Raw genomic sequence first — 13,632 nt, 5'->3', positions numbered from 1 at the left:
GTTTTCAGACAACAGGGAAAACAGTCTATATGGTAGTTAAGGAGGGAGAACTAAGGCTACTTCTGCATTCAGAAAAATACGTTCCTCCCTCTGATTTGCTCAATCAAAAACTGAGCTATGATCGAAGCACAGACCAACAAACCTCCACCAGAATTCATAAAATGCACAATTTCGTTGTTTCAAGCAGACATTTACATTCTTCAGTGTAATTAATTTCCCCAAAATTACTTTTTTCTCTTATTAATGCAGACAAGGCTACACGGTTCTGGGTCTAAACCTGCTGATCGTCTGTGGCCTTCTTGTGTGAAATCGACATGTTCTTACTTTGCATGTGTGGTTTTCCTCTGGTGCTGTGGTACCCACAGTCCAAAGACATGCATGGCTGATTAACTGATGATACTAAACTGGCTGTAGGATGGTTGTCTGTCTCTTTGTGTTATCTCTGTGATGGACTGGCGACCTGTCCAAAGTGTATCCAGCCTCTAGTCCAAAGTCAGCTGGTACAGCCTCCAACCTTCTCCGACCCTGGACAGAATGAAGTCCTCTACTGCATTTTCACATCGCAATCAGAAAGTTCCCTATGAGTTTACTGCCTTTTCTCAAAACATTTGTGTTCTGTTTATATCAGTCACAAATAGCTTTATTCTCCTGCCAGATAGTCTTTTCATTTTCACTACATTAACCTTAGTTCATTAAAACATTTACAATGAATGGCTGACTTTGTTCAGACAAGAAACAAAAGCCCTCACAGACAGACAGACAAAGCTTTATCAAGCTTGATGTGTAAAAAAAAATAAAAAACTGGAGAAACCAAAGGTTTAAGTGTGTCTGCTCTGTAGACATAAGGGTTTTTTTGCTCTCCATTCCTTTAGCATCCAGTTTTTCTGCTATTTCCCACAATTCTTCCTTGTTCTTCTCGACTGATCCATGAAAAAAAAGTCATATTTTCTTTGACTCCTTATTAAGATTCAAAGTCTTGATTACAGCTACAAAACAGCGTGGATATCTTCATCATTGTGGATTCTCTGGCAGCTCGCACGTTGGTCTCCCAGTCTGAGGTGAGTGTCTTCTCTAATGGTGGAGGAAGCATAACCAAACAACACGAGGAAATATATATAGCTCTTTTAAACAATACAACAGGATAGGCTGCTACACTTCCTCTATAGAGCATAATGAGAAAGGGTCATATGGGGTCTAAAAAACAAATACAAGCATATTGTTGCACAAATGAATGATGATACTTGTGACGATGATGCTATTTTGAACAGGTTTGATGAACATCGCGGTGGTAATGTTTGCGGTGATGACAGTAATATTGCTGTGGATTTATGTGAGTTATTTTGCAACAGCGCACACACAACTGGAAGACATTGATTATTTTTACAAGCCTTTAAACTCTGCAGAACAAAGCAGTGATGAAACCCATTAAATAATCTGTTTGTGGCCTCTGTTTTGAAATGTAACTTTTCCCTCAGTACTGTCAGATGACTGTAGGAACAAACTTCATGAGGTTCTGTGTGATCCCTTTCTGTGTAATAGTGTCTGTAGGGGTGACATGTTGTTTAATCCTGAATATTTTATGACTTTGGCACCATGTCAGCTTGATAGTCGCCTAAAAAAAACATGATACTACTGAGGATTTACAAAATGTTTTGGAAACAGTGAATGTATCTCTTTATCTGTCACTGGACTGCAATCATAGAGAGTGTAGCAGCTGATCAGTGCAAGATACAAATAATCTTCAGGTTATAATAATAGGCTGCCCAGCCCTGAGAAAGATGGCCAACTTCTTAAGCCTCCTGTGAGTCTCATCAGTTGAAAATATGACTGTTAAACACTACAATTGCGCCCCTTAGCGGTCAGATAAGTGAAGTACTGGCGAGCGCAACAGCTCGATTTGTTATTTACAATTTTGTAATGATCACAGAAGTTGGCATCTGCTTCGGAGGTTTCCTGTGAGTGGCTCATTAAATACTTTACTTAATTAGAAAATTCTTGTGTTAAACACACGTTGTGCAATGACAAAAAGTACTGATGCTGGAATTAACCACAACCACAAGTTACACAATCAATTCTATTGGAGCTGGAGTGAAAAACTATAAATCCTTCAAGGTCGTCTGGTTAGTCAATATTCTTTAGAGGCATCAGAAAATATTGTTGCAAAACATCAACAAACATCAGGAATCTAAGGACACTAAAGAAACACTTTCTCTGCACCTGCCAACTCCTTTTACCGAAAAGCACACTCGGACAGTTACAAGTTCACTGTTTATCTAAATCGGTGCAATTGCAAAACAAAACACACGATGGCGCACAACAGCAACAGCTCAATCCAACAACCCAAAGCCTACAGATAGCTTTTGCAGGTGCGTACAAATCTGTATCAATTTTGTAAATTTTATTTATTTATTTTCTTCTTTCTTTCTTTCTTGACTGCCTGGATGAGTCACATGCTACAGAATTTCTAGCGCAGCTACAGCACTCAACAATTTTAGTTTGAGGGACTTTAGATGTTTGGATAACTTATTTACCCCAAATCCATTCTGTTTCAATATCATGGATTCACTTTAGGACTTTACATGAAAAACAAACAAACAAACAAACACACCATTAAACAGCCTAAATCCACAGAAAAAGCCCACCAATGGTTAGTTTTTGACTCCACTTGTATGAAAACGAGTAGAACCTTCAAATTTTTCGACTTTATCTTTACTATGTAAAACTTTTTGACACTAGCATCTGTATGATTTCACAAGAGGGGACAATTAACATGACGCTGATTACTATCCCTTGTTAATTTTAGCGCGTAATTTTTAACCATTTAAAATAAAATGGCACAACCTTTCTTCCCAGAAATCTTCTGTATTCCTGCCCTGAAGTAACAGTATCCTCTACCGGTGGTGGGTTCCTGTGAGTTTTGGAGTGTCGTTGTTTCCCTCTCTCCTCTGTTCTTCTCCCCTCCTTCCCTCCCTCCTTCCCTCCCTCTCTCCTCCTCTTGGTCATAGAAACTCCTCGGCGCTCTCAGTTGCGCCTCAGACGCGTTCACTGCCGCGCACAAGAGTTTCCAGTCCATCCGTAACTTCACTAAATCCTGATCTGCTTCCACAAACTTCATGCGCTGTCGGAACCATGCTGGAATAATACTAATTTTTGCAAATCCGCTGATAAAGAAGTTTATTTTCGGGCACAGCAGGTACAATGGCCGCGTTCTGCAGCGGATAGAGCGATTAGAGGTAAGTTGGAGCCAAAAATTAACCTGCTGGGAAACTGTTTACTTTTCCTGTTGAAGCAGAAACTTTGAAGCACGAGTGTTTATTTTCTGATTTCTGTGGAGATAAACAAAAACAACTTCATATTCTAAGGAGACAAAAAGAAACTCTCTGTTGAGGCGCACCATTGTTTTCTGCTTTTGTAATATTACAGTAATTCTAATTGGGGCATTTCACCACAATGAACATACACAAAAGGACTCTCACTTGTCTTCACTGGCTTCCCTTCTGTTGGCCGTTCACCAGCTTGTCCCCTTGTGCGTTTCTTAAGTTGAGCTGCCAGTATCTGCACTGAATCCCTGTTAATGAGTAAACTTTGGGAATTTGGACACCACACTGCACTGAGCTCTTTGATGCTGATTGTTACTTCTCTGTCTTGTTTGTCTGAAGGGGTGAAACCGGATCTCTTCAGATTGGAGCACAGATAGCGAAGAAGACACATTACAACTATGGATCTTGGCAACGATGTAGATTTGTCCAATAATAACATCACGCCTTTGTGGAGACGGCGCACGGACAACAGTAAAACACCACAGGATTTGAGCAAAGCCAAATCTCGACCCCTCAGTTACCATCTTAATAGGGTCACAACAACGGATTTCCCCGTGGAGGACAACAAATGTTCCTTCACCCTGAGCCAGCCTGCTGAGAGGCTGGTGGTCGCATCCCCGTCTTCAGCCAGGAACACTGTGATGTTAAAGCATGTTCTCCACAAACCCTCAAGGAAAACAAGGGTTGTTCGAAGTATCAGCATCGGGCACCTCTCTAACGGACGCTTCTCGCTGTCCAAATTTAGGTCTGAGGATAACAGATCTGCTTCACTGGACAATAGACACTGTAACGGAGACTGTAATGGAGGGAGAGCTGCTAATGGAGACACAGCGTGGCCTGAAAAACGTCTCCAAGAACCCAAGAAACGCACCTCCAGTCCGTTCAGGCTGAATTTACAAAAAGAGCAGGTGTCATTCGGGACAAATTCATCTTCACCTGAGGAAGTTCTCTTCAAAAATTCATCACCTGTTCTGTCCTCACGTACTCCCAACAACAACAACCACTGTGAACTATCCTCCCTTTCATCCACATCTAGCTCCTCTCCTCCAACCCGCCGCACCCTCACACCCTCCCACAGCTCCACCTCCAGCATCCCCTCGCTGTCTTCCCTAACTTCCTCGGACCCTCCAACCCCACGTTCTCCGTCGCCAGCAGACAGAGGCCAAACGCCGCTCAGACAGTCTCAGACATCCTCACAGGACACCAGACATGCCTCTTCTGCTTCCTCCCTCACCTCCACCTCACCCTCACTTTCCCCATCTATCTCCCCCATTCCCTCCATCGTCCTCAGCACCAACAGCCCGGCTGCCCTGAAGATGGGCACCCAGCAGCTCATTCCCAAGGGTTTGGCATCTGATATTCGGCAGAACAAAACGCCTCCGTCTGGACCACAAGGCCAGAGTTTGGCAGGGCTGCTGGGGTTGGATCATTCCAAGCGAGCGTTGAAAGCCCTGAGCATGGTGGAATCAGGACCATACTTTTCTACAGGAGGGGGCCTTGGTGAGAGAGCGGATGTGGAGAGTGAGAGTCCGGGTACACTGAAGCGAGGCTTGAGGAGTACATCCTACAGGAGGGCAGTTGTAAGTGGAGTGGACTTAGAGGTCCCATCTTTGGATCCCAAGGCCCATCGCCTGTCCCAGCCTGCCATCAAAGGGGAAAGAATGGATAATCAGGATTCACCAGACAGTGCAACAAGTCCTGGTGCTGTAAGCCTCACCGCCAGCCCTGGAGCTGCCAAGCCTGTGAGCCCTGGGATGCCGAAAGCTGTCAGCCCCAGGATTTCAAAACCTGCAAGTCCTGGGATGGAAACGCCTAAAAGCAATGGGATAAACAAGGTGGGTGAATCTGTTTGTCTGCAAGAAACAAAAAAAGACTTGTGGTTTTAAAGGGTTCGTGTGAGGAAACAAGAAACAAACACTGGTGTGCTTTAAGGCAGCAAACATCTGACGTTTACATAAACCAAAGTACAAACACTTTGTACATTTTTATGAAAAGCTGCTATTAGTTTCAGTGCTTTTTTTGTGAGAAAATAAAAATGTTGAAACTCTAATACAATTAATATAGAATATATGGTAATATATTCAGCTGGATTTCGGGAAATGCAAAAATCAATCAATTTAGCATTCATCTGGTTAACAAGTCCCAAGAAAATAAATACCTCCTGCTGAACTAAGTAATCATTGAGGAGCGGCATTAATAGCCTGTGAACTTTGGAATTGCATTTTTTTTTTTTTTTTTTGCTTTAGGAGATTGAGGTTTCTCCACTCAGTTAATCACAATCCCTGTGATGGGTTTATGTTCGACTGTGTGCAAGGATTGCTTCAATATGGACTTTCGGTATCGGTGGAGCAAAGTCTAAATTGTAAAATTGCAACACAGACGGTTTATTGTGGAACAAACTTAGCAGCAGCAGCAGCAGAAGTGGGGACAAGGCCTTACAAGGAAACAATTAATGTAGTTGTTGGAAGACATGACGTAATGTGACACTGTGCCCACACGTCCACTCTTAAACACACAGCAGCTCTGTAATTAGACTGGGGTCAGTGAAGGAGGTCGCCAGAAAGGGTGGGACATGGACAGGTGACAGAAGTGCACAAGACTATTATATTTAAAATTTTGTGTGTCCCATAGAGTTTTGCCAAGTCAATACATCGGTGTGTTGTTTCTCTTTCAGAGTCCAGATAAGAAGAAAGTTCTGACCAGTCAGCGTACATTTGACAGTGAAGGTGAGAATCACCAACATTCTTTATTTTACTCTTTTACTGTCTGTTTATTTTGCAATATCTTCTTTTCTAATGAACAAAACATCAAAATAATGGATCTTTGTGTCTAAAAAATGTGTTTCAGAGGAGGAGCTGTACCAGAACTACCAAGAGAAGGCCTTGCACAATGACTCTGATGAAGATGCCGATTCCCGAAAACCCAAACCTGATAACGGCATCGTGGTGCAGTACAGACCCATACGTACCTCCTGGAGCCAGCTCAGCGTGGTTAGACATAACACACACAAGCATATGGAGAACTGGGGCAGCTTCAGCTCTTCTTATATCACTCTTACCATTTGTCTACATCCTGTAAACAGACGAACTCAGTGCTGTGGCTGTGGAGTCTTGGAATGCAAGTGCTCTGAAGAATGCTGTCATATCCAGTGTGGCTGCATTCCATGCCCATCCTCCCACTGTTCCTGCTTTTCTCTGCCCCTCTCACTGTGTATCAGGGAGTGCAGAAGGAGATTTTCTAGAACTCGGGCAGCAGGCTGGGAGGCAGACAGTCAGCCAGACCCACAGGAAGTCTTGGAAGCACTGCTGGGCTTAATGCCAATGTGTTGGCAAACTCCACACACTCGTCAGACTGCAAATATGCTTAAAATGTTGTCTCTAGGGAGATGTGCGGTGGCTCCGCATTACATAATATAGTTAGGGATTGGAACGGTGGGACAGAGGGATATAGAGGAGGCTAATTTAGTTTTCTACTAAGGCATTCCCATCTGTTTGTTTACTAGTTGAGCATGGAAAGTGTGGGAGCAAAAATCGGCCATCGCTGAGATTGAGCCACTCAGAATTGAATCTGAAATTGCTGTGTATATGCACACAGACTCTAATGAATGGGAAATTACATTGAAAACAGAACTTTGTCTCTGTTTATGTCAGCGAGACACAGAGGTGAATTGGGCACAGTCGGACTTTACCAGGCTGACTGGTGCTCTCCTGGAGGAAGCTTTCTTTTCCATCACAGCTGCTTTACAGCTGTGGATCTGTTTGTGTGTTTGTGTTTTCCCAGACAGCACAAGAGCATCATGAAATCATCCTTGCTTTTCAGATTTCTGTTGAAAAATGATGACACTATTCTGCTGTTGTCCTGGTGTGACAGGAAATTTAGTTTATCCAAGAACCAGATGTACACGTTGTCATCATGTGGGGCTTTCCTTATCAGCATGTCTCCTGTCACTCAGATCCTTCCTTCTCTTACAGGCTGTGTCATCTATCATCACATCCCAGAATTTCATATTTCCAGGAATTAGTAGTTTCAGAAGGTGCAGCTATCCTGGAGCTAACTCCTCCCATGGACCTTGAGTTGGTTTCAGTTTTGTTTATTTAGTTCCTCTTAAACAAAGACAAATATTCAAGCCTCAATAAAGAAACTTAAATTGCTTTTTAATAAGTGGAATAGATTATGATCCAGTTACACCCATTGAAAGTGCAAATCACGGTAAAGTTCTGTGTGCAGGACAGGGTACATTTAAAACTCTCAGGTGTAGATTGACACCTGCCTTATTTTATACAGGTGATACGGTAGAGATTTGGCAGAAGAGAGAGTGAGAGCAATAAATAATACAACAGATGACTGTACGTGTGAAAGGATTTGAGTAGAAGAACCACAAGGGGTGTTTGATCTGCCGCAGGTTTGTTTGTTCTCAGTGTTTACTGAGGACTGCCAGGCAGATACTCCTGCAGAGGTGATACTGCTTCTCCAGGAGCAGTATCACTTCCTTGTCCCTTTATACCAAAACAGGATCAGAAGCTGGTGGAAGTAAGAAAAAAACCCAGCCTGTCAGGATTTCTGCCAGCTTGTGTGAAGTGGTACAGTATGGGAGACGCCAGTGTTTACAAATAGTGACGTCACGAAGTCACGTGATTACGGCGCTGGTTGGCAAGAGGAACCAGAGGAACAATGGCTGATGATAGCAATGCGAACTATCCTTTCCTGAAATTGTCCGATTATGCTCAATCCTTATCACCTGAGGCCCGACAAATATACGTGAGTAAGCTGAGACATCAGGGAAACAGTAAAACCTTGCCAGATCCCTACAATTTGAAGACTGGGCGGGTTGACGATCCTTCATTCTGGCCGGACATTTCCTTCACCGACATTTATTTTTGATTGATTGACACCGCTGGGCAGTTCACCCACCCAAAAATATATAATTATGAATTAAAAATAATATATCTTCTGTTAATCTTCAACAAGATGTCAAAGAAACGTCAAGAAGTTGCTGTATTTTTTGTCTCCAGTATGGCTTCTATGTAACAGTAACAGACGCACAGCATTGGTGATCGAAAATAGGACAATTCTAAAAAACGATCGCTAGACACATACAGAAACACATATGGTTACAAATAGGAGGCTACTGGCTTAAGGAGATGTTATTGAATATGCTTCATTCGACTTTAGTATACTTTCATCGCCTAAAAAGCGATCGGTAACACATGACAACACTGAACCAAACCAAAAGTGTAGAGATCGCTTCACGCGAAGGATGCGACACAAAATCAATATCTTTTGGTAAATACGCTCAAAGTTAGACATACTAAACATGCTAAACTGTTGAATAGTTTACCTGAAGAAAAGTGGGAGCCACAAACACGATCTCTGCTGCTTACTGGGGTACAATTTTTCCTGTTGATGGCTTTAGCCACCGCCATCTTCTCTCTCCTGACATCGGTATTCGGTGAAATTTCAAGCCTGATCCCTTCTCAAAACGCTTCGTACAACCAACAACTACACACGCTATTACCACTGTGGTAAATACATGAGCAATTTCATTCATGAAAAGCGATAACTTTACGTATTTGTTTCAAACCCGATACCGTTCTCGGAGCAAGCCGTTATGTTACTGCCGGTTCTTGCCAACCAGTAGCAGTCTTGTACCACGTGACCATAGCAAATGACGACACGCTGGCGTCTCCCATAATGTGGAAATGCCTCCGGTCATATTTGGTGAAACGTGAGAAGGAAGCTGCATGCTTTCTGCTCAACCCTACATTCAGTCGAACAAAGCTGCAGGCTGATTAATTCAATAGCACTCCACTCCCAGTCCATTCCAAAAGACTGCTTTGTTTCACATATCTCTTGACCAAAACTCAACAGCCACATACCAACATGCACTTTCGCACGCTTTCCTTTGCTTTTGAGCTACATTACACTTTGTGATTGAGCACAAGAGCTCCCAGTTTTACCTTTAGTGTTTTGTAGCTACAACAAATTTCCTGTTTCTACATCCACATCATGCCTCTTTATTCAGCAAAGATCTTTATTTCCCCATTTTGTGCAGCGACTTTATTGGCTTCCCATTCAGTGTGGTATGCAAAGTGCTCCTTTTGTTTGTGCGTGGGGACAACAGTGGCACACAGACAGTAACAGCACACACCCATGCTATAAATGCAAAGCGCCCCTGGCCACTGAATAGGAAAACAAGCACCTCTTTGTATTCTTTCATGACTTTCAAAGTCATTATTCAGATTTTTTTTCCCACAAATTGTGTTTTTCTGTACAGGTGAAGAAAAGTGGCTTGTCTGACCTTATAAGTCAGGAGGAACGCAAAAGACAAGAGGTAGGAATCTTATTTTATCTAGTTTAGTTCAGAGTGAGAACAAGAGTTACCCAACACTAAAGTTGTCCATTTGGTCTCTGCAAACACCTCCACGTCAATAACTAACGTTAAAGGAGCTTGAGAGGAAACCTGCATTATCGGTTATTACGCCATAATGGAAAATTCAGTGTTAAGTGTTTGAGAAAAGGCACATGCCAAATAATTATTGAAGTCATGTTAAGAAAGATGACATGTTGATGACAGAGCCCTCCCCACTGAACATCCTAGTGAATCAAGACTTAGTGGGCTAACTTAACCCCAAATATCTTACATTAATGTTTCTTCCTTTTCTTTCCTCTCTGATCCTTCTTTAGGCCATTTTCGAGGTGATCTCGTCAGAGCATTCTTACCTCCACAGTCTGGACATCCTGATCCGCATGTTCAAAAACTCTGCAGAGCTCAGCGAGGCCATGACCAAGACTGAACACCACCACCTCTTTTCCAACATCACTGATGTCTGTGAAGCTAGTAAAAAGTAAGTGTTGGTGCAATGTGATGCATAGCTTTTGTAGGCAGTATTATAATCTGATGTACCTTGTTATATATTTTCATATTTTATACTTGTAGTAGTTTGTTTATAGAACTTTTTGGTGTTGAGGTCTTATTTGCGTGTGCTGGTTTTTATGGGCTGGTTTGAAACTTTCAGGCTCCACTTAGGTGTCCTCAGTCAGTGTGAGCTGATATCTACTTATGCAACGTTATTTATAGGCTGTATGTTGATATTATTGTTTCTTACTGTTGTGCTATTCTTCTACCTTCAGTTATTTTGAGGGTGAAAATGGTTGTGTGTAGGCAGCGCACATATTTTCTGGATGTGAGTGGATGTGAGGTCACCTGCTGAGAGATAGAAAACAGAGTCAGGGAAAAATTAAGGGGCAAACTGAGTGAAACAACAAAGAACAAAAGAACAATTCCAAGTAATCCTGGTAGTGTTGTTGAAACGAGCAGTCTTCACTGCTGAAGAACACTCAAGCCAGCTGGATACCTGTTTTTTATTGGTATATGAAACGTGCAATAGCCAAAAATTGCTTCTATGAGCCTTCTGAGTTTACCTGTCCATCATGATTTTATAGCACGTGTGTGTAGACTGTTTAAGGAATGACATTCACAGCCAGGTAGCCATGAACCTCCACTGCTCCTGTAAACTGATGGAAACGCATGGCAATTACAGACCATGAAAGCTGACACTGATGAAAACTGAGCTGCCGTAGCAATTGCTGTGCTGGACCAGACTCCATTATTTCTACAAATGATTGACAGAGGAATTACTGGTTACCATTTGTTCTTTGTCAGGTTTATCTGTAGATTCACTTGGAGACGTGACATCATTTCTTAGCTGTTTTCCTCTAAGATCACGGTTTATTTTGATAGTGCTTGCAAGTTCAGCTATGATACAGTTTGTGAATATTGCTTGCTCTGTATTGGTTAACAAACTCGTGCTCTTAAATTGCTGTGTGCACTTGGAGCAGTTTCTTTGCTTCCACTGGTAAGCAACAACTCTACTTTAGGGACTTTTGACTACACTTAGCCCTTAGTTGAGACCACTTTTAGTCCAAGGCTTGCAGTAATTTATTAATGGATTTTCTAAACACTTTAACCATGGGCTCTTACTTTTAAAATGGGAGCCCTTGCAGCAAAATCAGGGTTAATAAATTTAAGCGTGGAATGAGGTTAAGCTTTCTTTTTCCAGTTGCCTAGGGTGTTAGTTTACCGAGGGCTAAAAATGCAAGTGTGAAAAGGCTTTTTAAGAGTTTTTTTAATTGAGTTTTACTTTATTATGGCTCAGTGATGACATGGGTGTGTGTGCATACATGCTTAGTGTTCACTGCCTTTATTGTGCAGTTGTTCGTGACATTTGCTCAAAGATTCCATGTCAGGATTGCAGCTCTCTTCCCAAAGGGAAAGATCTTGAAACGTATACCATCTGCATGTATATTTCAATTATCTGCATTATCAGAAAGGAGAAACAGTTTCTATAAACATTATTCCCCTTACTATCTGCAGCTTTTATTTGTGCGTTTACAGATGTCTCATTACCATTTTGCATAAAAAGTGGTATTTGTAAATTCCTCTAGAATTCCAGCTTGTGTTCAGACATGCTGCAGCCCATCTCATTCCCCTTTCTCATTCCTACACACAGGCCACACACAAAAAAAATTAGAAATTGTACCTTTGTCACTTACAGACACAAGGACAACAGATCTTCCGATGCTATATGACCTGTAGCACTGGTTAAACAACATATTTTACTCTGAACAGATAGTCAGGCTTTGAGTTTAGCCTCTCAAAACAATAAGTGAATATCAGTGTACCTGCAGGCTCCTCTAGTCTCAACATGACAGTAAGTGGGTTTTGAGTATTTTATATGCAGGTGTGCTACTGATTGTATTTCACCTCCTCAGGACATGACATACTTCATTCCCCACATACTTGATAATTCAGGTGACGTACTTCATGGTAAATATGAAAGAGCAAACCCCCGATGTTAACTACATTTTTTATTCTTCAGAACATGCTGGTAGAACGGTTTTTGTTTTCAATTTCATTTTTGGTCAGTAACCTACTTTTAGGGATTTCCTTTTCTTTTCATCGCCCTGATTCAGCTCTCGTACCTTGACCTCTTCTTTCATAACAACATGACTTTATTAGGGTCAATAAGTTTTCCCTCAGGAGGGAGTGCAGTCTGAATTTGTCCCACCTTAACCTGGTAAAGACCAAAAATAGCCTTACTGGGCCAGAGGGCAGGGGCAACTCTCGTGTTATCTTGTGTCCTCATGCCCTTGTTCGTTCACAGAGTAGGAGGTCAGGGATAGACACAAAGCCACATGGTCACCAGAAGCATTGTTTCCGATAGATAGTCAAAGCGCAGTGTGCATATTTGTGTTGAGGTGGTAGGGATGAGGCTCTAGAGGTGCTTTTGCAGATGAGCTCAGACCTGGTCCGACCAGTCAAGGTCAGCATCCTGTGTCTGTGCAACAGTTTCCTGTTTGTCACCTCAATTCACGCACGCAAAAACACTTATTCTCTTGAAGCTGGACATGTGGCGTGCCGTTAAACCGGCCATCTGGTGGTGCGCAGGAAGAGGAAAAGCCTCTGTGTTATGGTTAATGGTAGGCTATGTCTATTTTAAGTTCCTCTTTGTGATCTTGCAGCGGGTTTGGAAGTAAGGTGTTGGCTGAGCTTTTCGCCTTCCGGACTTTATATCTGTCATCCTATGTTCTCATTTTCCTCCATGGGGAATGACTCATGATTTGATGCTTCTTACTCAAGCTGTTGCCATGTACGGTATGAATTCCTGACATACTAACCTTTATTATTTCCCCACCACCTCTGCATTTTAGGTTCTTTAAGGAACTGGAGGAAAGACACCAACAGAGCATAGTGATTGACGACATCAGTGACATCGTTTTCAAGCATGCTCAGTCCAACTTCGATCCTTATGTCACATACTGCTCCAATGAGGTCTACCAGCAGAGAACCCTGCAGAGGCTGGTGTGAGTGACCGAGCAAACACAGACAGAGAGATGTTCCTATCTTATCACTGCTGGTCATGGATTCGGTCCAACATTTCCAGTTGGCTCTTTCAGCCGCTTATTTTTTTTCCACTTTCCTCCCATGCAGGTCCAAGAATCCAGCTTTCAAGGAGGTTCTGACCAGGATAGAGGGCCACCCAGACTGCAGGAACCTCCCCATGATCTCTTTCCTCATCCTGCCCATGCAGAGGATCACTCGGCTGCCCCTGCTCATGGATGTGAGTCAGTTGACGCCATACAGTAGCACAAGCTTTGGAATTACAAGCGTTTGACTCTTACGCAACCGTTTGTTTATTCGTACTGCCCCGATGACACAGGGTGTGTTCTAACCTCAAAGATTCTTGTGTGACCTTACACGATCCCTTCTTAATCCTAACTGATTAAACTCTTCTTTCCAACTTGTGATGTT

The 13,632-nt window shown here is 42.4% G+C and overlaps 1 protein-coding gene across 1 annotated transcript in view; it reads left to right on the top strand.

The window, feature by feature from the left end:
- The first annotated feature begins 2,809 nt into the window (after nt 1-2,809).
- The window catches only part of LOC110955977 (rho guanine nucleotide exchange factor 26), a 30,546-nt gene continuing 19,723 nt past the window's right edge, over nt 2,810-13,632 (top strand). The window contains exons 1-8 of the mRNA XM_022201192.2: nt 2,810-3,233; nt 3,660-5,155; nt 5,995-6,046; nt 6,168-6,310; nt 9,595-9,651; nt 10,005-10,165; nt 13,032-13,184; nt 13,312-13,441. Coding sequence (XP_022056884.2) covers nt 3,719-5,155; nt 5,995-6,046; nt 6,168-6,310; nt 9,595-9,651; nt 10,005-10,165; nt 13,032-13,184; nt 13,312-13,441 — 2,133 coding nt within the window. The 5' untranslated portion in view covers nt 2,810-3,233; nt 3,660-3,718. The remainder of the gene's footprint in view (nt 3,234-3,659; nt 5,156-5,994; nt 6,047-6,167; nt 6,311-9,594; nt 9,652-10,004; nt 10,166-13,031; nt 13,185-13,311; nt 13,442-13,632) is intronic.

This window comes from Acanthochromis polyacanthus, chromosome 13 (genome assembly GCF_021347895.1).
Source record: "Acanthochromis polyacanthus isolate Apoly-LR-REF ecotype Palm Island chromosome 13, KAUST_Apoly_ChrSc, whole genome shotgun sequence".
In the NCBI taxonomy this organism is placed as follows: Eukaryota; Metazoa; Chordata; class Actinopteri; family Pomacentridae; genus Acanthochromis; species Acanthochromis polyacanthus.
The sequence above is the reverse complement of the archived record's forward strand: the minus strand, read 5'-3'. Positions and strand labels throughout refer to the sequence as shown.